Consider the following 27,533-nt stretch of genomic DNA (forward strand, 5'->3'; position numbering starts at 1 on the left):
CAAGAGAATTTACATGTGGGGCGGCAGGGTAGCCAAGTGGTTGGAGCGTTGGACTAGTAATCGAAATGGTTGCAAGTTCAAATCCCTGAGCTGACAAGGTACAAATCTGTCGTTCTGCCCCTGAACAGGCAGTTAACCCACTGTTCCTAGGCAATCATTGAAAATAGGAATTTGTTCTTAACTGACTTGCAAAAACTCTGACATACTGCAGAAAACGTCCTTTGTGTGCCCTTTAAGGTGCATCCTTTCTAACCTGTGAAAAACCCACTAAAACCAAAATAAAAAAGACCCCACACAATAAATAAAACAGAGTATTAACACCACTAATAAATATTCATAACAGGTGGGTTGTGTGTGGGTGCTGGTGTGTGTGGTAAAACGCAGTGTAAAAACCAACTAAAGGGCCAGGCCTTTAACAGCCGGATTCAGGTACCTTCATACTGAATTTCACTAACTGCTCTCCCAAGGCAACAGCCTCGGGAAACATTTCAATGGGAGAGATGGGGACATCCCATCCTCTCCTAAAAGATCAAATAAACATTTAGTTAGTTTTCACTTTGCTAAATCTTAATCAGTCTAAACAATTCAAAATTCAAATTCTTACTTTTCATTTCTTTCTCACTTTCTTTGCTACTTGCACTTGTCTACATATGTTTCCTTCAATTCATATAGCCCTTTCAATCACCATCACTGTCGTGTCTTTGGCATCATTAAAACTGAAGACTTGTTTATCAAATGACTCTCTGTAATTATTATTACGCGATTAAACTGATTCATCATGTAACTGTAATTAACTAGGAAGTCGGGGCACCAAGGAAAATATTCAGATAACTTTGTAATCTTTTTCCTAATATAACTTTCAGATATCTTAATATCTGATCAATTAGTCTTCGAATTAATTAATTATTATTTACCTCACGTTAGTCTCATTCCAAACATCGTAAATGGTTGGTTATCTGCACGAACCCAGGATTCACTATGAGTCATCCATACGTCTGTCGTTAGAATACTTATTTTCCACCATAAATTCATTAAAAATCCTACAATGTGATTTTCTGGATTTTCTTTCTCATTTTGTCTGTCATAGTTGAAATGTACCTATGATGAAAATTACAGGCCTCATCTTTTTAAGTGGGATAACTTGCACAATTGGTGGCTGACTAAATACTTTTTTGCCCCACTGTAGTTGTGTTCTTGTATTGGGGTCTTCTGGCTTATTATTTTTGAGTGAATGGGCTGCTTATTCTTGAAGATAATTTTATGCTGTGTGTGACTACTGTTTCTATCGGCTCTCTCTTTCAGCATGTTGCTGAAATAGCGGAGGCAGTGCGCCTGTTTTCTTTGCTCTGATGCGCACTAACTGTCCGTGGTCCTGAATTAATAGTTAGTTCTATGTGTGGTGTTGAATTTATTCCGCCACTATGTGAGTATGACTGCCTTTTTGGAACTGTTTCTGTGAAACAATGTCTGGCTTTTTCGGCCTTATATACCACGGTGGCATAATGCATTTCTAACTGATTTTAGAGTAGCCCAAATAACACAATTATCATAACATAACTTGTAATATGGCTTTTTCTGTCTTTGTGCTGTCTTGTTGAGCTGCAGCCCTGTTTGTATTTTGTCATCAGAAAGCTTCTTTTTGTCTGTGTGCTTCTCCTGCACTAGAATGGTCAGGCGCACTGTGATCCTCTGTTTTTATATGACATATTGGAAATGTATTCCCCAACTGAAGGCCTAGGAACAATAGTCACAGTTCGCCCTTCTGCTTTCCGCAGTACTGAACTGAGTGCTGCTGTCCATTGTCCTGCAGCCAGTGCACCTGTCTCTTGTGCTGAAGTGAGTGCACCTGTCTCTTGTGCTGAAGTGAGTGCACCTATCTCTTGTGCTGAAGTGAGTGCACCTGTCTCTTGTGCTGAAGTGAGTGCACCTGTCTCTTGTGCTGAAGTTGGTGGCTCTGTCCATGGAACTGGCCATACATGTCTTTTGTGCTTTTACTTGTTTCCATGTACATGTTGCTGAACGGGGTGTCCTTCAGCCACATTTATGTCCATGCCACTCATGGCTCCCAGTCCAGTTCCAGAGACGTCTGTTTGGACAACGAAAGGCCGGGAACTTTAGCAAATGTTCAACTACTTACTACTTTTTTAGTTACTTTTGAACTACTTAGCATGTTAGCTAACCCTTCCTCTAACCCTAACCTTAACCCTTTTAGCTAACTCTTCCCCTAACCCTTTTAGCTAACCATTAACCCTAGCCTAGCTAACGTTAGCCAGCTAGCAAAAATTCGTAACATATCATGTTTTCCAATTGTAACATATTGTAAGTTTTGCAAATTCGTAATATACCATACTAAATGGGGACATCCACAAATGAACAAATACCATACAAAACGTAACATTTCATACTCCATGGAGTGTCTCAGATGCATGTACAGAAAAATACGAAATGCTCTGAGACGAGGTTGCAAATAGTAAAAGTATGTTAATCAGGTAGCCGAGTGAGGCTATTTTCACCAAAAAAGAGCCATTCAAAAAGAGCTGTTGGTTTGCGAATGACCCACCACTAGCAGCTACCCATGCTTGGTTATTTCTGGACAGAGCTGTGACTTCCTGTAAATCAAGCACACTATAGAGAGGGGAAATCTATGTATACTATATTTAAAAATACACTGTCCATGCACAATCAGATTGGTGGATATAACTGAGGCTTCAGTTTCAGGGAGAAAGATGAGGTGCGACTGTGTGAGGAGGAAGTCCGTAACTAACGGTTACATTTTTGTGACAGGTTCTTGCAAAAGCTCCCGGCTGCACTTTGTGTATAATTTTGAGTGTCCTCCAGTTTCAAGAATTTTAACAGAACACGAAAATGGATAAGCTTTATTCAGTGCTGCCAAATGGTGTAACTGTGTTTAATATTTGTAAAACATCTTTAATACAATTGTTTCGTGATATCTCATTTGGCCCAAGGGGGTCGCTGCATCATTCGTGGGGATGACATGTTTACTGTTGCCTTGTTACTTTACAATCTCTGTCAATTTATATAAGGTGATAAGTTTGGTTTCTGAGCTTTAACTATTATTAATCATTAGTTCTAAAAGAGACATGAGGGGTGCCACAATGAAGCTTGGGAGTGGCTGAGTGTAGGGGAAACAATCACATGTGACAGTACTGATAAAGGGATGAACCGTTTAAGGCCCAGATCACTCAGCTCCCTGCCTAGCATTAAGGATGCAATGTTTAGCGATAAGGAGGAGACTCCACCCAAAGTGGGGTATGTTTACTACCACAGGTGAAACCATGTCTTTGTCTAATGTAGCTGTATTGACCCTCTGGGTAGAATAAACTTGGTTTAAGCTTTCATAGTGTCCGGTGAGTTTTTACTCTGAGAATTAGAACCTAACAAAGGAATGCATGCATCTGAGAGAATGTCTGACGATGATAAGAATGACGTAATGAAGTACAAGGCCATTATCAAAAAGGTGGGGGGAAAGTATGAAATAGACCCAGCTATCATCTGTGGCATCATCTCAAGAGTCCAGAGGTGGGAGAGCAATACTGGACAAGAATGGCTGGGGGGACCATGGAATGTCTTTTGGCTTATGCAGATAGGCACTCAGACTTTCATTAATTGATTGAAGTCGCTGATTTGCCAAAGAATTCCAGTCACTTGGGTCGTATTCATAAGGGCAGGCAACACAAAGCATTTTGGAAAACAAAAAGGGTAGCTTTCTTATTGGACAAATCCAGGTAGTCCCTGTTTTCTTCCAATTGTTGCCTAATGAATACATCCCTGGTGTCCAAGGTATGAATCAGTCCCCCGAAGCCCAGATGAGAGCTACGAATGGAATTTATAGCTTAATAAAATTGCTAATCTTAGTTTGATGCTGAGTGCCATGTTTGAATAAGATTAGTGGAGGCTGGTGGGAGGACCTAAAGGACGGACTCATTGTAATGGCTAGAATGGAATTAATGGAACCGAGCCAAGCGTGGTTTCCATATGTTTGACACCATTCCATTAATATGAGCCCGTCCTCCTATAGTTCCTCCCACCATCCTCTTCTGCTTACAATGTAAGTGAAATGCTGTCCATTGATTTCCATCATACTAGGTCCTAGGTTGTTACTACAAATGGTGGCAACCACACTACAAAGGGAGAATGGGGAGGTCAGGAACATCTCAAACAAGGCACTCAGATTCTCATCAATTTAAGTCAAAAAGATCAAGCGAAAGTTTCCTGACTAGACAAAGGAGTAGCAGCTGAAAGGTACATTTGATACTTCCTGGACTAACCAAATGTGTGGCCTTTGTCAAGAACATTTTAGCCTCTTATAAAGCATTGTTAATACCTACCTTGTTTTTATCAGATGACAAGTGTTATTTTGACTAATATTATTGTACTGCCAAATCTCATGAGAGAATGGATGGCTACACTACACAGACGGACTATCCTGTGATGTTGCCTAAACTTAGTACATTGCATAATGGTTGTTAAAAGTAAACTGTGGGACCTACCATCCTTTTGAGCCAGACCATTCTAATGACATGTCCTCTGTAGTCTGAGTAGCCTAAATGTATCTGGAGGTCAGGCCATAGACTTCAACTGTTAACAAATGTAATTTTTTGATGAGGCAAGCAAATCAAAAAGTTAGCTTTGTAACAAAATACTATAGCAACCTTAGTTCAACCTCACTACATAGACATCTTTATAGGGTCTCAGTTGTCAAGAGTAAAATAGCGTCAACAGGGGTATCCATTAGACAGTAAATCAACGTTGTTTGGCCTTCGGTTGCATTGTTTTTTTCAGGAGCTCGATCTCATAATCAATGTTAAATTCACAAAATGTTACACAATGTAATAGACAAATGCATTAAATTAAACCTAACATTCTAGTTTTCAATTGACACAGATCATGTAATAAGGAATGTTTCATGCTTTACAAAAATTACAGCTTTTCAGTAGGACTCCTACTGAACATAACAATAAGCTTTAAAACAAACATTGTTTGAGTCATAAGAGGCAGGCTTCAGGAAATAAAGACTCATGTAACATCTCAGCAACTTCTCTTTTCTTTATTTGATTTGTCTCCAAAAAAATCCTGAGGTATTCACAATATAATGGCATTTCTGTTTGAAAGAGGAAAAGACAACGAAAAGCAGAGTGAGACAGTCGCTGTGTAGATTGATACAACCGTCAGAACAAACCATGAGTTATTACATACAAACAAAAAGCCATGGAATTGCAATGGAGATGGAAAAAGTACACCATTTTCCACTTTCAAATCGAGCAAGTCATGCAATACTGCATTTAGAAAGCCTAGGGAACAAGCAAATTATTCTTTACCAACATTTTAAAACCGTTTCCACCTCGATAGAGTGCAGGTTAAATACGAGCCAATCAATCCACTTCGGAACAGAAAACTATTAGTCATAGTATGCATAAAACGTTGACTGCTCGTCTGTTTCAGGAGGATAATTCTTTACTTGTGTAAAATCAATCCAAGTTTCAAACAATAGGAGCTAACTTAAGTGGTTGTTATCATAGCACTCTCTTTAATACCACCCATGTTGTAAATGTTAAGATTTAAACCATAACCTCTGTTTGGCTTGACTGAGCAGGATTTCAAATATAACGAGTGCACACACACTAAAGTATACAAACATGAAGAGACATCCTACAGCTCAGCCAAGCCAGTACTAAAAGAGCTTACACTATCTCGACGTTAAACCCACTCCATTATAATAGCAATGTTTCCTGTGGGTTAGTGTGGTTTGATATTTGGCTTTTGTATCAACGGCAAGGCCAATGACACAGACAATTATCTTTACCATGTGTCTTGTTTGGCTTAAAATATATATATCAACAGACTAATAAATAAATAGTGAACATACATATACATTGTTGAAATCAGTTTTTTTCTGCCAGTCGCAGGTCTGTGATTGGTCAAACTGGACGTCTGCAACCCGAAAGAGCTCCCAACGACTCCTCCCCACTCGACTCAAAAGCTGCCCAAGTGCAAACGCCATTCGTGATAATTTCAGCATTAATAAGACGCTCTCTCATTGCCTGTGTCTCATATGGCACCCCATTCCCGATGTAGTGCACTACTTCAGGTGCACCATTTAGGGAATAGGGTGCCATTTCAAATGTAGTCAAATTAGTTTGACCATACAGCTTAATACAGCATCAGAGAACCACAAAAACAAAGTGAGGTTTCTGGGTAGAAATAAAACAAATTAAATGGCACACAAAAGATTTAAACCGAGAAACAATCAATCATGATATTTTGATCATGGGGAAAAAACAAATTCAGTTAAGAGGATATCGGAGGACCAAGGTTTCACAGCGACACAGGGTGAAGAAGTGGCTAAACGGAGCAGTGAACGTGATCACTCCGCTCTGCGAGAAAGACACCTTTGACCCCGGCGTTCCGGAACGACAGAAAGAAGACTTCAACTACACGGTCACACTCCATCTCAAACGCTCTCAAGGATCATCTGGAAATATATTTATTCAATTTGGTGTCATCTTTTCCCTGAATATAATAAAAGTTGTAAAAAATAAAATAAGAACAATGTGGACGAAAAAGGTAAAAAATAAATCAGACTTTTGGTAGACAAAACACTTCCAAGACACAGACCTTGCCCTCCATCCATCCTCACTCTCACAGCTAATTGAATGAAAGACACATGGCACATTTAGGAACGGACAACAACAAAATGTCTGCTGCTAAGATCTATACACGATCATTCTCGCCATGAAACCAACTAAATACAATACAAGTAAAAATGTATATTGCAAATAGCAGATTGAAAACAAGTCAAGAGAACATAAAAAGGCAAAAGTGTGTCTTTTCCTAAGTACACAATTAAAACATTCTGCAAAAAAAATTGTAAAAATTATAAATATATATAGTTTTGTCCCCCCCAAACATAATCTAAAATCAATAGCAGTTACATCAGCGACAATAACATGCAATTGATATACTTACAGCATTGGACTAGCAACTCCCAAACTACAAACCCCAATTAACCCACCCCAAAAACTACAACCCGACGGCCCCACCCCAACCCCAATACAATCCTTAAATAGTCAGCTCACTCAAACACGTCTCTCGCTTTACTCATTTCCCCTCTGGACTAGCTGAAGACATGATTTCAACCGTACTAGGTTAGAAGATCTCATATTGTCACCAAGTCCAGTTTCATCACCATATGTTTATATACAGGAGGACTCCCTAACGTACAGCAAGCTGACAGATTTGAATGACTGCATAGTGAAAATGATATTTGGTTTTACTTACAGATGGGGCGATGACACACCCTCCCACCCCCAAGGTACAGCGCAGCAGCAGACTATTATGTGCATCCAAAATGGCACCCTAGTCACTACATTGTGCACTACTTTTGACCAGGGTCTTATGAGCCCTGGTGATAAAGTAATGCACTACATAGGGTGTGATTTCAGAGGCACCCTGCCAGAGTACATCTAACAGCGCTGGCTTTGCCACTGCCTGCTAAGAACACACAAAGTCACTAAACGGCAGTCAATCAGCATCACTGGTGACATACTGTCTATAGCCTACATTTGGTGTGTGTGGCGCGCCACCGCTGTCCTTGGCAATGGGTTAGAATTAGTATTCAAACGTTTTTATTATTATACATTTTACGAACACACACACACTAAAACACCCAAGTCATTCGGTTTTGGACTAAACCAACAAATAAAAGTTGCTGCTGTTTTCAGAAAGGTGAAGTGGCACAGTCACCTGTCAGGTGTTTTCAAACCACGTACAGACCACGTGTGCGCTTGTAAACAGACATCAGCAAAACGAAAGAGAAAGTTGACAGTGGGAGACTGGGTCTGACACAGCACTGGACAGCCAAGACTGGGAGAATAGGGTGCACTTTGAGTAGAGTGCACTTTCTAGTGATTTTGGACAACCCAAGGGGTAGAGAGAGCATGTAAATAGTACTAATAGAAGTACATAAAGTCAGTATTTACTACCTATACTACCTGATTGCCTATAGAACCAAAATCGAAGGGCCATGGTTCAAAGTAGGTCCATGATGATTTGCGTCTGGGCAACAAACAGAACATTGCAGCCTGAAACATAACACAAAGAACCAACACTGTTCTCTATTCCACAACGATAAGAGAACCATGTATATTCTACCTGCAACACAGCCAATCTCCTGAACTCTCCCAAGACTTGGGATGGTGAGCAGTGGCTTATTACAGTACCAGTTTACACAGTAAATAGGTCTGTCTGGCTGAGTGGGTGTGATTGCTGTGCCCGGGCTTTGTCAGAGTACAAGCCTCTCCCTGTATTCTACACACACAGGCATTGCTACCCCTAAAGTGCCCCCTATCCCTCACTAGCTACAGAGAAACTATGAATATATCGTAGTCCTAGTAATCAATTAGAATACCAATAACTCGTTTTCATTGATGACACCTTTGGTGTGTAACGTCAAGGGTTGAGCTTGCAGGAGGCTCACAGACAGACAGACCATTCTAAAAATCAGGGTGACCCTGGACTACAATGTCCAAGGTCAGGGAGCAAAAGGTCAAGGTTCACAGGTCAGGACGGACAGACGGACACTCCTTCACTATTAACGACTAGACTTTGCGGTGCTGTAGTGCGATATAATTGTGACTACAACATACTATTACATTGTTAGAGACAGGTGAGGTGTACATCATTTATGTGGATTAGTTTTGTGACGTTAACCTATGCTACTCATCTATGGGTTTAGCTCTCTGTCAGTGTTCCCTCACACCATTCACCATCAGACTTGCTTTTCAGTATTTGGTAACTGTAAAGACATTGCATTACTTCACTTATTTGGTTTAAAAAGATAAGTATTTGTCCTTTGGGGGACAATTAGACAGCAGAGTCTAGATAAAAAAAAATTTAGCAGCAGTTGTAGCAATGTAATAAATAATTAAATATTTTTTGAAAGACACAATGAATAGAACACCAAACAATCAAAACACAAATCCTAATTCACACCCTAAAAATCATAATTTGTATATATTGGTGAAACACCATTGAAAGCTTTTACCAATGTCCGGCTAGCTTCAACATCTGATCCATAGCCTGCCTATGGCTGAATTCAGGGCTCCAAAATCTCTCTCCTCACATCTCTGTTATCAAACCACTCACTTCTCTACTCAGTCACTCCTCCCTCACTAGCTCGAGACGGCCCTAAACCTTCTGTCGCGTACCACTCTTGACCTTCTGTCTCACTTTCTTATCCTTCTCTTCCTCCGTTCCTTTTCACCTCATCCTTCCATCTCAAATACTTTTTTTTATCCAACTCTTTCCTCATCTTGCTTCTCCATAGCTCTTCTTCTGCACATATTCATAGTCAACGTTTCCGGTTCCCTCTCTCCATTTCTCTGACATACCGTTGATCTCCCTCTCCTATCGTGTGTGTCTAGCAGGGATTTGGCTTGGTGTGTGTTGGGGAAGTCTGATCCCAGACCTGTCAGTGCCATCTTGCAAACTCCTAATGGGGGGGTAGTCTTCTATACCTGGCTTTGGCTCTGCAGGAGGGGAGGCAACAATCAGGAGGGCCTGTGTGACACACTCAACTGACAACTACCACCTTTGGTTTGACAAAACTGTGGAGCCTCTAAAAGATGGAACAGCAGAGAGAATGAAAGAAAGAAGAGAGGCTGAGTAGCATTGAGAAAGAGCGGAAGGGGAGGGTTGAAATGCTCCACAGCCAAAAATATGTTGTATTATTTGTATAGGGTCTCTTGCCTATTTCTTAACAAAAATAACTCACGCCTCCCCTCCAAACTGTTTCTTTTGTAACACTTCTATTCAACAAAAAACAACAATGCCACTCAGCCTCTTCTTTCCCCATCTACCTGGCAGTACAGTTTCCCTGACTGAGTTTCACCACAGCAGCTGGGGTAAATTAAGTAAACCAAGTCTGATAAAAGGCAGACGTTTGTCCTCCTCTCATCCTTTTCTCCTCCTCTGTATCCCTCCACCTGTTATCCAATTCCACTCAAAACCATCCTGAACTCTAAATAAATAAACACCTTTTCTACAGAGCTACGCATAACCCTACTTTTTTTGGTCTTTTTTTTGCAGTTTTTCCCAATTCAAAGCTGCTAGAACATGTACTTGTTTATATTCTCTCTAAGCATTTGAATCAAAGTTAATGTTTCGGTCACCTACAGTATTTTCAAACCTATGGTTAAAAACCAGACTGCATCCAGACTGAAACAAATACAGCGGGTCTAGTTGGTCTGTTAGAGCTACAGTGGGACAGCTATATGCCATCCATAAGTGAGCGTACACTCGTGTCTTAGTACACACACTCATACACAACCTGTTGAAGAGTAAGTATAGAAATAAAACACCCGGCTGAATATTGCACGGAACCTTCCACTTCTGAGTCTAGCCATCACTGTGGATGAAACTGGGCCTCTGGGCTTGCCGTAGGGACTTTTACATCTTCTTAACACTACATGATGTAGCAGAAATTAGCTCCAGTGTGTATCGACTACTCTGTTGTCAGACCCCGTAGCTTTGACTAGGGCCTGAGCTGGAGCTGAACAAGATTATACAGGAGCGTGAGATATGACTAGTGAGTGAGTAGTATTTCTGTATGTGTTTAACCACGTAAATGCATTTACAGTTTCACTACTGTACGTCAGTATCTAATGGATGGAAAAGTGAGCATGCATTAGAGTAACCTACAGTATGTGCCAAGGTGTTCACGATAATAATGTACATGTGCTGATATGGCTTCTGATGACGCCGAACTACAGTGTGAAGCTCTACTCTCCCGCGTGTCTGTCTGTCCTGATCCAGACTCAATCAATCAATTCACAGAGCCAGTCTGTCTGTCTAGGGTTTTAGGCCTACTCCGTGTCTCCGTCCCTCTCCGGGGGTCTCCCGGCTGTAGGCTCCAGTGGCTCCGGGGCAGGGCCAGTGGCCGGGGGCTACCTGCTGAAGAGCGAGTGGAGCTGGTGCTGGCTGTAACATTGGCTGCTGCGCGGCGACTCAGTGCGCTCCATCACCGCCTGGAACCAGCCCGCCACGTCCACCACCAGCACCTCATAGCGCCGAATGAAACTGTGCTCCTGGGGGAGGGGGGAGACAGAGGGATAACAATGAGAAGGAAGGGAAGGGCAGTAGAGTGGACAGTTAGGGTTAGAACACTGCGTCCACTCGCTTTCTCTAATGTACAGATTTTTTTTCTCTAAACATTTAATTCAGACAACATTCTTCCTTTTGTCTCTTTCTTGTAATCCCTAATCATGGTTTAGAGTGGTGGTGGTTAATCAGTGTGTGAATAGCTGGAGAGGAGACTTACGAGCAGCTTGTGGTATTTTGGCCTTTTTCTGTGATCCTTTGTGAGGCTGTGGAAAGAGGCAGTCAATGACGTAAAAATTGACAGACAAAAAGCACTTGATATTACTTAGCAACTGTACTGTCAGTAGAGACTGGTTTTGAGAGCAGTAAGACTGCATAAATAAACTCTCTCAATGAGTCACAGTGTGTTTTGTCTCACCAGTCTTTGACGAAGGACTGGAAGTCGAGGGAGAAGTCCATGCTGAGGGGGAGCGAGGGAGGGTCTTCCTGCAGCACTTTGGTCAGGACCTCAAAGTCAGTCTTGCAGTTCTTATAGGGGAACTGTCCTGTGGCCAGCTCCACCTGCAGGCCGAGGTGACACATTACAGCGTTAAGGCCAGTTTATACTTGGTCTAACGACATGTCTGTAGACAATTAGAATGCGACAAGTGTCGCTGGTCAAAACAACATTTAATTTATACTCCAGTGGAATGTCTGTAGACTGTCGCTATGTCTGTTGTTGTGGTTACCAGACTGCCATAGCAACCAGACCAAATCCTTCTGCGAGTTGATGTATGAGTCCTAACATTCTCAGATACAACAAACAACTTATTTCGTTACACTGTGGCAGGAAGTTATTTTCTGTAAGTATACCATTACCTTGTAAATAATGGCGATGAGTTTATTTTCTAATAATAAATCATAAAAAGTGGCTGAAGTTAAGACGTTGTCAGCTATACTCTGGTCATTATTTGAACTGGCAAACAAACCAAAATATTGTTTAGAAAATTGCTTTTAGTTGCCTGGCTTGCTAGGTTGACATTTACTGAATTCACTTTTAAAAACGGATGGGTTTACTGGCGTTAAAATAGAGAAAATATGCTATATGGAGCACCGGATTGCTGACGTCGTTGTGTGTTGATACTTTTCCACAATGACAAGTTTGATGTTGGACGATAATAGAATGTTCATGATGTCGCTACGTAAATTGGACACCATACGTAAACCTAGACACCATTTCATGCTCCCTTGAAAATGTGAAAAGCCGGATGGGTGTAAACAACATGGCGGAAAGTCCACCAAGCCTACCAAAAGGCTTGATGGAGCAATCATCATATCGCTTACACGCATTTTGATCCTTTCAGATGGATGACGGGACATTGAGAAGTGTCAAAGCGTAGAAGGTAGGTAAGGCTCAACTTTTGGCCAGAGCCACATAGGAAGGTACAGGACTGACCAGAAGTGCACTACATAGGGAATAGGGTGTGATGCAGTAGTGTGGGTGTTTTACCAGAGAGATGCCCAGGCTCCAGACATCTGCTCGGATGTCATAGTCAGGCTTGCTGGGATCTGGGGGGTCTATTCTCTCAGGCTGGGGACACACAGAAACAGGCTTGGGTTAGGGGGAAACTGCATTTCTTGTACCAATACACAGGGAAATTAAAAACATTTACAGAGGACAGCAGAACTCAGCATTTGTATGTGCAACCCAGGTGGAAAAATAGTAGCGCTTTAAAATGGCAGCCTTCACTTCGGTAGGTTAAACGTGGTAGAATGTAATGGTAGTGTGTGCGTGTCCACCAAGGTGACTCACAGCCATGTAGGCAGCACAGCCGGCGCTGCGTGTCTTGGCTTTGGAGTCGACGAGTCGTCCGCTGATGCCAAAATCACACAGCTTGATCTGGCCCTTGTTGTCCAACAGAATGTTGGAGGGCTTCACGTCCCGGTGGATCACACCGTGCTTCTCCTTCAGGTACAGCAGAGCCGACACTATCTGTAGACACAAAGGGTAACACACTACTTCATTGAAGAGAAGGTGAACAAACTTTACGGGATGGGGTCAATTCCATTTGAAATAAATTCAGGAGATAAACTGAACTTAAAGAATCCTAATTGAAAATGAAGGCCAATTTCTTATTCAGAATTTGAGTTTCAGCTCAAAGCCTGAAAAGAGGGTATGACAGAGCAAGAGATAATAGATGAGATGGAGAGACTCACTGCCACAGTCATCTTTCCCAGGATGCGTTCAGGGATGGGCCCCTGGATCCTCTTCTTGAGTTTCTCAGCACACGTCCCCATCAGCTCCATTGCGATGAACACATCCGTCTGAAGACCAATCACAGTCAGTCACACAACATTGGCATTTTAAACAGAACAGTGAAACACTAAATGATCTGTGCGTGTGACTCACGTTGGTAACTATGGCACCGTAGCACTGGATGATGTAAGGGCAGTCGTGGCTCTTCAGCACAACATCCAGATCCATCAGAATCCTCTTGTTCTCGTCCTTATTTCCTGTCCGGCGCATTTGCTGGTGACGCACACAATAAATCAGTCATCAATATTGAACAGTGATATTTTAGTTTAGGGAGAACTTCAAGCAACTGGATGGCATCACTAATTTACAACGCCGCCTGCCCCGCACACCTGTCTAGCACTTAACCATTAGCCAATCACATACTGCCAGTTTCCCGGACAGCGATTAGGACAAATCCTACACTAAAAAGGAGCTTTAAAGGGGATTATCCACAATAAGTGCTTCGTGTTCCAATCTGTCTCTGGGTAACCATAGTAACCTACCTCACTCCAGAATATCAGCTGTTTCCAGCATCTTACCTCCACCCCCCCACATCCAAACCTATTCCCACCACCCCCTCATCCAAATAGCCACCAGATGGTGAAAGGTGAAACTATATATGATTGAAAGATGGAGGTATGCCTATGTATTTTTTTTAGTATTGTACCCCTTTTTCTCCCCAATTTCGTGGTGTCCAATTGTTGTAGTAGCTACTATCTTGTCTCGTCGCTACAACTCCCGTAAGGGCTCGGGAGAGACGAAGGTTGAAAGTCATGCGTCCTCCGATACACAACCCAACCAAGCCGCACTGCCTCTTAACACAGCACCATCCAACCCGGAAGCCAGCCGCACCAATGTGTCAGAGGATACACCGTGCACCTGGCAACCTTGGTTAGCGTGCACTGCGCCCGGCCCGCCACAGGAGTCGCTGGTGCGCGATGAGACAAGGATTTCCCTACCGGCCAAACCCTCCCTAACCCGGACGACGCTAGGCCAATTGTGAGTCGCCCCACGGACCTCCCGGTCGCGGCCGGTTACGACAGAGCCTGGGCGCGAACCCAGAGTCAGAGTCTCTGGTGGCACAGCTGGCGCTGCAGTACAGCGCCCTCAACCACTGCACCACCCGGGAGGCCTTGGCCTATGTATTTTAACAGAACACACCGATTATAATGTTTATACCAGCCAGTTAAGGCTGAAAAAAAACAATAGCATTCTACATATTAAATAGCGTCGCTATAATAGATTATTTACAGGCTCCAGTGTCTGTCATTATCCCTGTAGGCCATGTTGTTTGTGCTTGTAACCATGACTGTGTATACCAAGAATAAGCATTGTAAGCAACCCCCCATAGACTAGTAGTGACTGACTTCCTAATAGTTAAACAGTTAAGATAAATGGGGGGGGGGCTTAATTGTAGCAGTGAAGATACAGTATAATTACTATCATTGTGTGAGGATAAACAATGGAAGGCAAAGCCCGGAGAGAAACCGATAGAAAAAAGAAGAGCGATACTGAACGGACAAACAGCCCAGGGCTGACTCCAACAGTTATATCCTCTGGTCAAATCAGCTGCTATGGAATTATGTGTTCTGCCACAGTAGGAAAAACCAATGCTATGGCCTTAACCCAAATAGCGGCAATAGAACATCCACACATCACTTGCATAACAGAATAGGCCTAACGTTTCGAGCTGCTGCCCTCCGGAAGGCGATTAATGGTCCCACTGTTCAGCAAGAATAGGAGCAAGGCTAGTTTCATGCCACTAGGTTGTTGAACAGTGGGACATAGGACAGCTGCAGTCCCAATACACAGTCAGGCAGTAGGCTGCAGAGACTTTAAATATGTGAAAATGTGTACCAACTTTCCAGTTCTCTGTACTGCATGTAATGTGTTGTGCTGTGTTTGTATGCGGACACCACTAAATTAATTTCCATCTAAATGGACAATAAAGTATAGTGTATCGTAAGTGTCAAACTGCAACAAGACAATGTATTCAGAACAACAGAAACAGAGCGGAGGCTGGAAGGACAGACTTTTCATCCTCAAGACGAGGTGCTAATGATGAAAGTGAAGTGACACCCCCTGCCAGACAATGTAACGTGCTTTCAGACTGCTTGTTTAAAATGCAATCCAGTACTATTATACATTGCTCAAAAAAATAACACATCCTAGATCTGAATGAATGAAATATTCTTATTAAACACTTTTTTTCTTTACATAGTTGAATGTGCTGGCAACAACACACAAAAATGATCAATGGAAATCAAATTTATCAACCCATGGAGGTCTGGATTTGGAGTCCCACTCAAAATTAAAGTGGAAAACCACACTACAGGATGATCCAACTTTGATGTAATGTCCTTAAAACAAGTCTAAATGAGGCTCAGTAGTGTGTGTGGCCTCCACGTGCCTGTATGACCTCCCAACAATTACATTTACATTACATTTAAGTCATTTAGCAGACGCTCTTATCCAGAGCGACTTACAAATTGGAACAATGCCTGGACATGCTCCTGATGAGGTGGCAGACGGTCTCCTGAGGGATCTCCTCCCAGACCTGGACTAAAGCATCCACCAACTCCTGGACCGTCTGTGGTGCAACGTGGCGTTGGTGGATGGAGCGAGACATTATGTCCCAGATGTGCTCAATTGGAGTCATGTCTGGGGAACGGGCGGGCCAGTCCATAGCATCAATGCCTTACTCTTGCAGGAACTGCTGACACTCCAGCCACATGAGGTCTAGCATTGTCTTGCATTAGGAGGAACCCAGGGCCAACCGCACCAGCATATGGTCTCACAAGGGGTCTGAGGATCTCATCTCGGTACCTAATGGCAGTCAGGCTACCTCTGGCGAGCAATAGAGGGCTGTGCAGCCCCCCAAAGAAATGCCACCCCACGACTGACCCACCGCCAAACCGGTCATGCTGGAGGGTGTTGAAGGCAGCATAACGTTCTCCACGGCGTCTCCAGACTCTGTCACGTGCTCAGTGTGAACCTGCTTTCATCTGTGAAGGGCACAGGGCGCCAGTGGCGAATTTGCCAATCTTGGTGTCCTCTGGCAAATGCCAAATGTCCTGCACGGTGTTGGGCTGTTAGCACAACCCCCACCTGTGGACGTCGGGCCCTCATACCACCCTCATGGAGTCTGTTTCTGACCGTTTGAGCAGACACATGCACATTTGTGGCCTGCTGGAGGTAATTTTGCACAAAAGCGGAGGTAGCGGTCCTGCTGCTGGGTTGTTGCCCTCCTACGGCCTCCTCCACATCTCCTGATGTACTGGCCTGTCTCCTGGTAGCGCCTCCATGCTCTGGACACTACGCTGACAGACACAGCAAACCTTCTTGCCATAGCTCGCATTGATGTGCCACCCAGGATGAGCTGCACTACCTGAGCCACTTGTGTGGGTTGTAGACTCCGTCTCATGCTACCACTAGAGTGAAAGCACCGCCAGCATTCAAAAGTGACCAAAACATCAGTCAGGAAGCATAGGAACTGAGAAGTGGTCTGTGGTCACCACCTGCAGAACCACTCCTTTATTGGGGGTGTCTTGCTAATTGCCTATAATTTCCACCTGCTGTCTATTCCATTTGCACAACAGCATGTGCAATTTATTGTCAATCAGTGTTGCTTCCTAAGTGGACAGTTTGATTTCACAGAAGTGTGATTGACTTGGAGTTACATTGTGTTGTTTAAGTGTTCCCTATATTTTTTGAGCAGTGTATATTGTCTTAATGCCAAGAAGCTGTAGTTGGAGGAGGACAAGGTTTACTTTGACGGCGATGACGTGGCCCGTCTTCTTGAAGCGCACTTTGAACACCTGACCGCACGTGCCGCTGCCGATCTCCCCCTCGCTGATCAGGTCACTGACCTCGGCTGGGTACCGCTGAGGAGGGAAACAGGTGACGAGTCACAACATGTCAATGACAAACATACATGGCATATGTAGTAGAGGTCGACCGATTAAGCGGAATGGCCGATTAATTATTTTTGGGCGGCAATTTATTTTTATATACCTTTATTTAACTAGGCAAGTCAGTGAAGAACACATTCTTATTTTCAATGACGGCCTAGGAACGGTGGGTTAACTGCCTTGTTCAGGGGCAGAACGACAGATTTTCACCTTGTCAGCTCGGGGATTCCAATCTTGCAACCTTACAGTTAACTAGTCCAACGCAATAACGACCTGCCTCTCTCTCTCGTTGCACTCCACAAGGAGACTGCCTGTTACGCGAATGCAATAAGCCAAGGTAAATTGCTAGCTAGCATTAAACTTTTCTTATAAAAAGTAATCAATCATAATCACTAGTTAACTACACATGGTTGATGATATTACTAGATATTATCTAGCGTGTCCTGCGTTGCATATAATCTGACTGAGCATACAAGCATACAAGTATCTGACTGAGCGGTGGTAAGCAGAAGCAGGCGCGTAAACATTCATTCAAACAGGACTTTCGTGCGTTTTGCCAGCAGCTCTTCGTTGTGCGTCAAGCATTACGCTGTTTATGACTTCAAGCCTATCAACTCCCGAGATGAGACTGGTGTAACCGAAGTGAAATGGCTAGCTAGTTAGCGCATGCTAATAGCATTTCAAACGTCACTCGCTCTGAGCCTTCTAGTAGTTGTTCCCCTTGCTCTGCATGGGTAATGCTCCTTCGATGGTGGCTGTTGTCGTTGTGTTGCTGGTTCGAGACCAGGGAGGAGCGAGGAGAGGGACGGAAGCTATACTGTTACACTGGCAATACTAAAGTGCCTATAAGAACATCCAATAGTCAAAGGTTAATGAAATACAAATGGTAGAGGGAAATAGTCCTATAATTCCTATAATAACCACAACCTAAAACTTCTTACCTGGGAATATTGAAGACTCATGTTAAAAGGAACCACCAGCTTTCATATGTCCTCATGTTCTGAGCAAGGAACTGAAACGTTAGCACATACTTTCTTCTCCAACACTTTGTTTTTGCATTATTTAAACCAAATTGAACATGTTTCATTTACTTGAGGCTAAATTGATTTTATTGATGTATTATATTAAGTTAAAATAAGTGTTAATTCAGTATTTTTGTAATTGTCATTATTACAAAAAAATAAAAGAAATGGGCCGATTAATCGGCATCGGATTTTTTGGTCTTCCAATAATCAGCATCGGTATTGAAAAATCACAAATCGGTCGACCTCTAATACGTAGCATGATGTACTACAGTACCCATAATGCTGTGTGTATGATATCCAGTTATAATGGTGTCCCCTTGTCAAAACAGCACATTATTTTAATGAGTTGACAGAAATACAAAAAAATTAATTCAGGCAATGATAGTCCCTTACCTGGCCGTCGATCTTCAGGTAGCCTGTCTGCTTCATGATCTCCTGCAGCTTCTGGTCTATCTCCGCACTAAGGGGACAAGGCACAGACACACAAAAAGGCTAGGTGCATCATTTGACGCATGCGTGTATATGGAAGCGTTTTTTTGTATTATTTTTTTACTTTCGGTATCCCTTTCCAAAACATGAATGCTCAGTGTGCATCTGCTTCATGCACGTGTGTGTATGCTCCGTTTGTCTTACTTCTCCAGGCTCTTCACCAGGCCGTACTGTGGCGTGGGCAGGTTGAGCATGTGTCGCGGGCGGCTGGGGTAGGAATGGTGCTGGGGTGAGCTCTCAGAGGACGAGGAGCGACTCCCCCCTCCGTCGTTAGCCAGGGGCAGCTGAAGAGCTGGGGGGGCAGGAGAGGAGGATCATTTAGAAGGGAAGGTAAAAGAAGACGACTTGGGCTGTGCTTTATTATACCCTGGGGCCAGTCTTTTAGACCGTTTCTGCTTTAGGAAACTTGTCGTCAGAAACAGACTGGCACCCAGACTAGTGTTACTGTAATCAATTCCACTCTTTCCTCATCTCTCTTCTTAATGATCATTGAGCTTACAGCATTGAGGAGGTCAGCGTTGTAGTGGAATCTATCTAGCTCTTTGACCAAACAGTGACACAGAGAGAGACCTAAGGATATGTAGCCACATAGTATTGGAGCGCTTGGATTTTTCGAACTCCCTGTCACTGAAGGGCTATTCAAAAAAACACACTGACAGTTACAGGTCTACAGTGCATTCAGAAAGTATTCATACCCCTTGACTTTTTCCACATAGTGTTACAGCCTTATTCTAAAATTGATTAAATAAACAATTTCTTTATCTACACACAATACCCCATAATGACAAAGCAAAAACAGGTTGACATTTTTACAAAAGTATTCCAAAAAAACAGAACTTATACTTATTTACATAAGTATTAGGATCCTTTGCTATGAGAGTCGAAATTGAGCTCATGTGCACCCTGTTTCCATTGATCATCCATGAGATGTTTCCACAACTTAGAGTCCACCTGTGGTAATTTCAATTGATTGCCTTTCCAAATCATGTCCACAAATCTGTCTATATAAAAAGGTCCCACAGCAGACAGTATATGTCAGAGCAAAAACCAAGCCATGAGGTCGAAGGACTTTATCGTAGAGCTCTGAGACATTGTGTCGAGGCACAGATCTGGGGAAGGGTACCAAAAAATGTCTGCATTATTGAAGGTCCCCAAATACACAGTGGCATCCATCATTCTTAAATGGAGGAAGTTTGGAACCACCAAGACTCTTCCTAGAGCTGGACGCCCGGCCAAACTGAGCAATCGGGCCTTGGTCAGGGAGGTGACCAAGAACCCGATGGTCACTGACAGAGCTCCAGAGTTCCTCTGTGGAGATGGGAGAACCTTCCAGAAAGACAACCATCTCTGCAGCACCTACCATGCCTTTATGGTAGTGGCCAGACGTAAGACAATCCTCAGTAAAAGGCACATGACAGCCCGCTTGGAGTTTGCCAAAAAGGCACCTAAAGGACTCTGACCATGAGAAACAAGATTCTCTGTTCTGATGAAATAGAGATTGGACTCTTTGGCCTAAATACTAAGCGTCACATCTGGAGGAAACCTGGCACCATCCATACGGTGAAGCATGGTGGTGGCAGCATCATTCTGTGATGTTTTTCAGAGGCAGGCACTGGGGGATTAGTCAGGATCGAGAGAAAGATTAATAGAGCAAAGTGCAGAGAGATCCTTAACTTCTTATGGCTGCAGGGGCACTATTGAGTAGCTTGGATGAAAGCTGCCCAGAGTAAACAGCCTGCTCCTCGATCCTGACCAATCTCTCAGTTGCTAATATATACATATTATTAGTAGTATTGGATAGAAAACACTGAGGTTCCTAAAACTGTTTGAATGATGTCTGAGTATAACAGATCTCATATAGCAGGCAAAAACCTGAAGAAATCCAAACAGAAAGTGAGAAATCTGAGGTTGGTGGATTTTCAAACCAGGCCCAAATGAATTCACATTGGGATATGAATGAAGTTGCACTTCCCAGGGCTTCCATTAGATGTCAAACGTCTTTAGAAACGTGAATGAGGATTCTACTGTGTTATGGGACTGAATAAGAGCGGAATGAGTCAGCTTACTGGCAGAGAGCCATTTCCTGGTCACGCGCATTCCACGTGATATCGACTTGCGTTCCATTCCTCCAGACACAAAGGAATTCTCCGGTTGGAACTTTATTGAAGATTTATGATAAAAACATCCTAATGATTGTACTTAGTTTGAAATGTGTCTTCGACCTGTAATATAACTTTTTGACCGAAGAAAGCGTTTGGATGTGTATACCAAACGCGCTAACTAAAGTAGCTAATTGGACATAAATAATGGACATTATTGAACAAATCAAGCATTTATTGTGGACCTGGGATTCCTGGGAGTGCATTCTGATGGAAGATCAAAAGGTAAGGGAATATTTATCATGTAATTTCTGGTTTCTGTTGACGCCAACATGGCGGCTAATTGTATTATTTCTGAGCGCCGTCTCAGATTATTGCATGGTATGCTTTTTCCGTCAAGTTTTTGAAATCTGATACAGCGGTTGCATTAAGGAGAGGTACAGTGGGGCAAAAAAAGTATTTAGTCAGCCACCAATTGTGCAAGTTCTCCCACTTAAAAAGATGAGACATGTAATTTTCATCATAGGTACACTTCAACTATGACAGACAAAATGAGAAAAAAATCCAGAAAATCACATTGTAGGATTTTTAATGAATTTATTTGCAAATTATGGTGGAAAATAAGTATTTGGTCAACTACAAACAAGCAAGATTTCTGGCTCTCACAGACCTGTGTTAAGAGGCTCCTCTGTCCTCCACTCGTTACCTGTATTAATGACACCTGTTTGAACTTGTTATCAGTATAAAAGACACCTGTCCACAACCTCAAACAGTCACACTCCAAACTCCACTATGGCCAAGAACAAAGAGCTGTCAAAGGGCACCAGAAACAAAATTGTAGACCTGCACCAGGCTTGGAAGACTGAATCTGCAATAGGTAAGCAGCTTGGTTTGAAGAAATCAACTGTGGGAGCAATTATTAGGAAATGGAAGACATACAAGACCACTGATAATCTCCCTCAATCTGGGGCTCCACGCAAGATCTCACCCCGTGGGGTCAAAATGATCACAATAACGGTGAGCAAAAATCCCAGAACCACACGGGGGGGACCTAGTGAATGACCTGCAGAGAGCTGGGACCAAAGTAACAAAGCCTACCATCAGCAAGGGCATTGAAGATGAAACGTGGCTGGGTCTTTCCGCATGACAATGATCCCAAACACACGGCCCGGGCAACGAAGGAGTGGCTTCGTAAGAAGCATTTCAAGGTCCTGGAGTGGCCTAGCCAGTCTCCAGATCTCAACCCCATAGAACATCTTTGGAGGGAGTTGAAAGTCCGTGTTGCCCAGCAACAGCCCCAAAACATCACTGCTCTAGAGGAGATCTGCATGGAGGAATGGGCCAAAATACCAGCAGTGTGTGAAAACCTTGAAGACTTACAGAAAACGTTTGACCTCTCATTGCCAACAAAGGGCATATAAAAGTATTGAGAAACTTTTGTTATTGACCAAATACTTATTTTCCACCATAATTTGCAATAAATTCATAAAAAAATCCTACAATGTGATTTTCTGGATCTTTTTCCCTCATTTTGTCATAGTTGAAGTGTACCTATGATGAAAATTACATGCCTCGTCTTTTTAAGTGGGAGAACTTGCACAATTGGTGGCTGACTAAATACTTTTTGCCCCACTGTACATGTATGTTTGAGGAATTTTAATTATTAGATTAGTTGTTTTGAATTTGGCACCCTGCACTTTCACTGGCTGTTGTCAGATCATCCCGTTAGCGGGATTGCAGCCCTAAGATTAACACACAGCCAAGACAGCGCAGGAGTGGCTTCTGGACAAGTCTCTGAATGTCCTTGAGTGGCCCATCCAGAGCCTGCATTTGAACCCGATCGAACATCTCTGGAGAGACCTGAAAATAGCTGTGCAGCAACGCTCCCCATACAACCTGAAAGAGCTTTGACAGGATCTGCAGAGATGAATGAGAGAAACTCCAAATGCATGTGTGCCAAGCTTGTAGCGTCATAACCAAGAAGACTTGAGGCTGTAACTGCTGCCAAAGGTGCTTCAACAAAGTCCTGAGTAAACGGTCTGAATACTTCCGTCAAATGTGATATCAGCTCTTTTTTTTATTGCAAAAAAATCTAAAAACAGTTCTTGCTTTGTCATTATGGGGTATTGTGTAGATTGATGAAGAAAAACAAATGTCATACATTTTAGAATAAGGCTAACGTAACAAATTGTGGGAAAAGTGAAGGGGTCTGAATACTTTCTGAAAGCACAGTATAGGTTGGCTTATACAATTCATTGTCATGCTACTTCAAGGTCTCACCCATTGCCTCTCAGTTTGTACACATTTAGCGTGCATCCCAAATGCCCCCCCCGAGTGCACTATAGACCAGAGCCCTATGAGAGCCCTATGGGTCCTGGTCAAAAGTAGTGCACTATCAGGGGAAATGGTGTGAATGAAAGCAGTCCATGCTCAATTTCACCTTGACCGACAGACAGAGCAGGCGATATCAGTTCAGTCTACAACAGAGGTCGGCTGTGAATGTCTATAGACCACAATACAAAACACTTCGACAAGACATTCCTAAAGTATTAGCAACAGCAAGACAACCCTTAGCCTGTATATTAGCAAAGCATAGGTAAACAACTTCAATTGAACTTGAAGGCTTGTTCATTTTTACTTCCTAATTTGACACAAAGGCAAAAAGTGTTATTGATCAAGGAGACAACACTTCAAAGGGATATAGACAGGGTGAGCACTGAGCAGTGGAGACCAGCGACGAGAGTAGTGTTAGCTTTGACCCGCCATGCAACCACACAAACAGACCATGCGTTCAGACTGCTGCTCAGTCAGTATCTAGCTAGCAGCCCCAAATGGAGTGGACCCTCTGCGGCAGAACATTGTAGCGCTCTCAGTGATCTCTGACCTCAGAGACCACCCTGAAGAGGACATGGAGAGGGCTCCAAAATCCACACCAACCCTCAGTTCAGACATTCAATGTATTTTCTTCAGATGAAATCAATTCATATATGTTTTATACACTGTGTGAAGAGCGCACCATTCCTAATCTGTGAATGGGGCCATTTGGCAAAGGGCACCCTTTGGTTTGTTTGAGGTTTTCAAAGCAACGAGGTAGTGTTGAGCAGTTCTTTAAAACGCCTTTTCAAGAGAAAAATGAACCGCCAGGCAGTAGCTTTTATCCTTGGTTCAATCACCTGCAGCCAGGACCTGCTCACTGGAGAGAATCGGTTAGTGGGGGTTAGTAGTAGACTCAGGGCAATTCTTGGTTTGGCAAAGACCAGACAGTCCTCCACATAATAGATCCAGACAGACACACACACATCAGCCAATTAGGCACCTCTGGCAATTGACAGTGCCACTGCAAGAGGGATGCCAGGAGACCAGGAGAGAATGCTTAGTTAGCGCACAAAGAACACTATCTGACCCTGAGAAAGAGAGCATGGAAGAAACAAACCAACAGACGCACAACAAGACAGACAGAAATGGACTTGTCAGACAGCCTGAACTGCAGAGCAAAGAGACTGCCAGCTTGGACACAGACATAGGCCCAGCCTGGATGGAAGACATGACAGACAAACAGACTGAAGGACAAGTCTTCCGACATGAAGAGGAAGTGGTGGTCAAATTTGGCCACAGCAGCACTCCTGCAGACCAACCGGTGGTGGGATGCTGGATTAGACTAATAAAAACCGTGCAGGAAGCCACATGCACCGTATCTCTGCATCCAGCAAAACAGGGGTTAATAATATCCTCACACACAGACACACTCACTGCACTGCCCTGCCACTGGCACTCACACATGGAGAAGAAGGGATGGAGGGAGAATGAGATTAGAGTGGAGGTGAGAGTGGCAACCAACTGGGGATACAGTGCAAATGGCCACTTGAAAATAAAAAACAGGTCAGAATAGTCTTAGAATATTTTAGGTGTGCTGTACACAATTTAAGGCTAAATATCAATTTTACACAACAATAGCCTTAGCCTATTACACATATTTTGTAAGAGGAGAATACATTGGCTGTGTGTTGTGTACTGCAATTCATTTAGGTCTACATTCAAAACTAAGGACAATGTATAAGCACTGGTAAGGTATCATTCAGGTTTGGTGAAACCATCTGAAGAATATATGAAGTTACTAGCGTCTGTATGTTCTGTTCTGAGCTACTGAGGGTGAAATGTTCCCTTGCTAATGAATAGGAGGAGTGACATGGAGATGGGGAGAGAAAGGAGAGTGATAAAGAATGGATTGTGAGAAAGAGAAGGATGGAGGATGCAGTGGCAGAGAGAGAGAGCAATGATTGAATGATACCTGCACGCTGGGAAGGAGCTGGAGCAGGACTGAGCTGGATCACGATGACTGGACAGAGGAGAGAAAATACACACGTGCACATTACTGCACTGTTCAGTGCCAGGTACTCACTCACACATACCCTGTCTAACACCCACAGAGACTCACCAATAAACTACCACACACATACCAATGAACTATAACCCCATACTAACACACACACACACACACAAAACAAAATGAAGGAAGCCTCAATCAATCAAGAGCACCTCAGATACACCAGTTGATATTCTGTGTGTGCGAAAATAAAACCCACTAGCACCTCAAATGCTGAGCTCGTCAAAGATAAGAGGGAGGCATTACCACACCATCTTTGCTTTCCCGTGCCTTTAGCTTTCCAATGAGGCTGGTTGTAAAGCAAACACCACTGGATCATTCACGTTGTCCGATTTGTTGGGGAAAATAAGTGAGAAGAAAACATCAAATACCTTGATTGAAGAGTATAGCAATTGACCTCAGGACACCACCACCACCAAAATCAGTATAGGGTTGATTACCCATATCACCACATTACACTAAATGTGGCTGGCATTGAATGGTTCAAGATGAAATTCACCCATAAGTATTGGGCAGGAGCCTGTTTGAAATGTTTGACCTTCATATCGGCTGTAAACTGATCCTAAATCAGGGCTGTTGGGATAAATTCCACATGGTGCATTTTGGTGGCTTGGCTGGAAAAGTCTCTAACGCGCCAGTTATATTATGCCAGATGTGTTCGTCTACATTATGACCGAAACATTATCTGCCAAAGATTAACAAGACTGCCGAAATATCCATCATGCCCAAAATATGAGAACAGCATTAATGCGAAACAAATCACGGGCTTATCAGACATATAGAATTGGTTTAGAAAATGGAAACACCAAAAAGATAACAGCTGTTTAGTGTTGTATTTACTAACAGCACAACATTCGTGCAATTTGTGACGTGACAAGAGCCACTTTCACGTTCAAGATAGCTTGCTAGCTATCTTGAACGTTATAGCTGGTAAGTTTGTTCACGCAACTAACTGGCAAGCTGCGTTAAGCTAACGTTCGCTTTTCGAGCTAACTGGCTACTAACATTGACTCGGTCAAAATCATACTGGACGTTTCGCTAGAAATGTATATACACACAAGCCATGTCTGCTTAATGAACCATAGTAGACCAGATATACATGTCAAATACTGAAAGACAGCTAATTGTTCCGTGCCAAGAAATGAACAACAAATTGTCTGACGGATGGATGACAAGGCCTGCTAGAGCTAGCTGCTAGCCAGCAGTTGATAGGACCGAACCAAAACACAGTTCGGGATTTAAATTTGAGTTGTTTCTGTTACAACGTTGCACTGATATCAAATGTTGGCTTACATAGTTTCAAAAGTTGTTGATGTTATATACATGCACACGCATGACATCTCTGTGCCGGGCAACGTCCCGAGCTGGGGTATTTGTTTATCCATTTAGCCTGTTAACAGCAGCAATACATGCCTATTACACCCCCTCTCTGCCTCTCCTTTCGCTTATTTTCCCTGTCCTCTCTCAGTTACCGACTCCCCAACGGATACTCACTTGGCCTCGGACGTGAACGTTGTGGACTCATGTCGATATTGAGGTCAATTCTTCTACGAGCTTCTTTATTTTCTTGCTTTAGTTTCTCCTCGATTCTGGAGAGTCTCTGTTCCAGCGACGACATCTTGAAATATTGAACACTATCAAAGATGATCTATATTTGAGTAGATAACCGAGTGACCACTTTAACGATGGAAATATATGCCCTCAATGATTGAAGGCAGGCGCGATCAGGTGGGACCATTCGAGCCAACGAGTGGGTATATACGAGTGATAAACATGCAAAACTTGTTTTTCTCAAAGTTGCCAGAATGCCACGTTCATTATCTTATATCAATACATGTGTAATAGACTAAACATTACGAAACTTCTATTCGATCAAATAAACCTAACGTAATTCAACTTCCGACACTCATATTCCTCCGAACAGAAAAAGGGCTAATCTCACTCGGACAGATTTTGGGCGGAGTAAATCCTCTCGCTTCGCCTCTTCCTCTCTGGCACCATCGAGCGTAACCAGCTAGCCCTAGACTCCCTCTGTTGTGGATTATACAGGCAGGGACGGCTGATGTCCCAATGCCCTCCCTGTTTGAAACATTCTCAGGTCAGACATTTCCATAGGAAATTGGCTTTGTTTGCATGTTTGAAAGTGGATGTTGATGTTTGCATCTATTGTTTTTGTTTCATACATTAATTCGAGAGGACATGAGTCGATACTTTCAGGATATTCTTCATGAG

At 43.0% G+C, this 27,533-nt stretch overlaps 1 protein-coding gene across 2 annotated transcripts; it reads right to left on the reverse strand.

Moving 5' to 3' along the window:
* Positions 1-5,052: 5,052 nt before the first annotated feature.
* map2k7 (mitogen-activated protein kinase kinase 7) lies at positions 5,053-27,316 on the reverse strand. Of its 2 annotated transcripts, XM_064963948.1 has the most exons (12): positions 26,796-27,315; positions 25,206-25,253; positions 18,963-19,110; positions 18,723-18,789; positions 17,164-17,277; positions 13,508-13,627; positions 13,315-13,422; positions 12,911-13,090; positions 12,608-12,688; positions 11,537-11,679; positions 11,339-11,384; positions 5,053-11,105 (listed from the first exon to the last, which is right to left on the reverse strand). In XM_064963948.1, exons 1-12 carry the CDS (start codon positions 26,917-26,919, stop codon positions 10,965-10,967), a joined length of 1,320 nt encoding a protein of 439 aa, XP_064820020.1. In that variant the 5' UTR covers positions 26,920-27,315; the 3' UTR covers positions 5,053-10,964. The 2 variants fall into 2 exon arrangements, with proteins under 2 accessions (XP_064820020.1, XP_064820026.1); XM_064963954.1 differs by lacking the exon at positions 25,206-25,253 and having other exon boundaries at positions 26,796-27,316.
* Between the last annotated feature and the right edge of the window lie 217 nt (positions 27,317-27,533).

This window comes from Oncorhynchus masou, chromosome 5 (genome assembly GCF_036934945.1).
Source record: "Oncorhynchus masou masou isolate Uvic2021 chromosome 5, UVic_Omas_1.1, whole genome shotgun sequence".
In the NCBI taxonomy this organism is placed as follows: domain Eukaryota; kingdom Metazoa; phylum Chordata; class Actinopteri; order Salmoniformes; family Salmonidae; genus Oncorhynchus; species Oncorhynchus masou.

What these genes read in the sequence shown, in the direction of transcription:
- map2k7 (XM_064963948.1), bottom strand. Translation starts at nt 26,919, where the DNA reads ATGTCGTCGCTGGAACAGAGACTCTCCAGAATCGAGGAGAAACTAAAG. An exon ending in ACGGTGCCATAGTTACCAAC is followed by an intron (nt 13,423 to 13,507) that starts GTGAGTCACACG and finishes ATTGGTCTTCAG; the next exon opens with ACGGATGTGTTCATCGCAAT. An exon ending in CAAAATACCACAAGCTGCTC is followed by an intron (nt 11,106 to 11,338) that starts GTAAGTCTCCTC and finishes CCCCTCCCCCAG; the next exon opens with GAGCACAGTTTCATTCGGCG.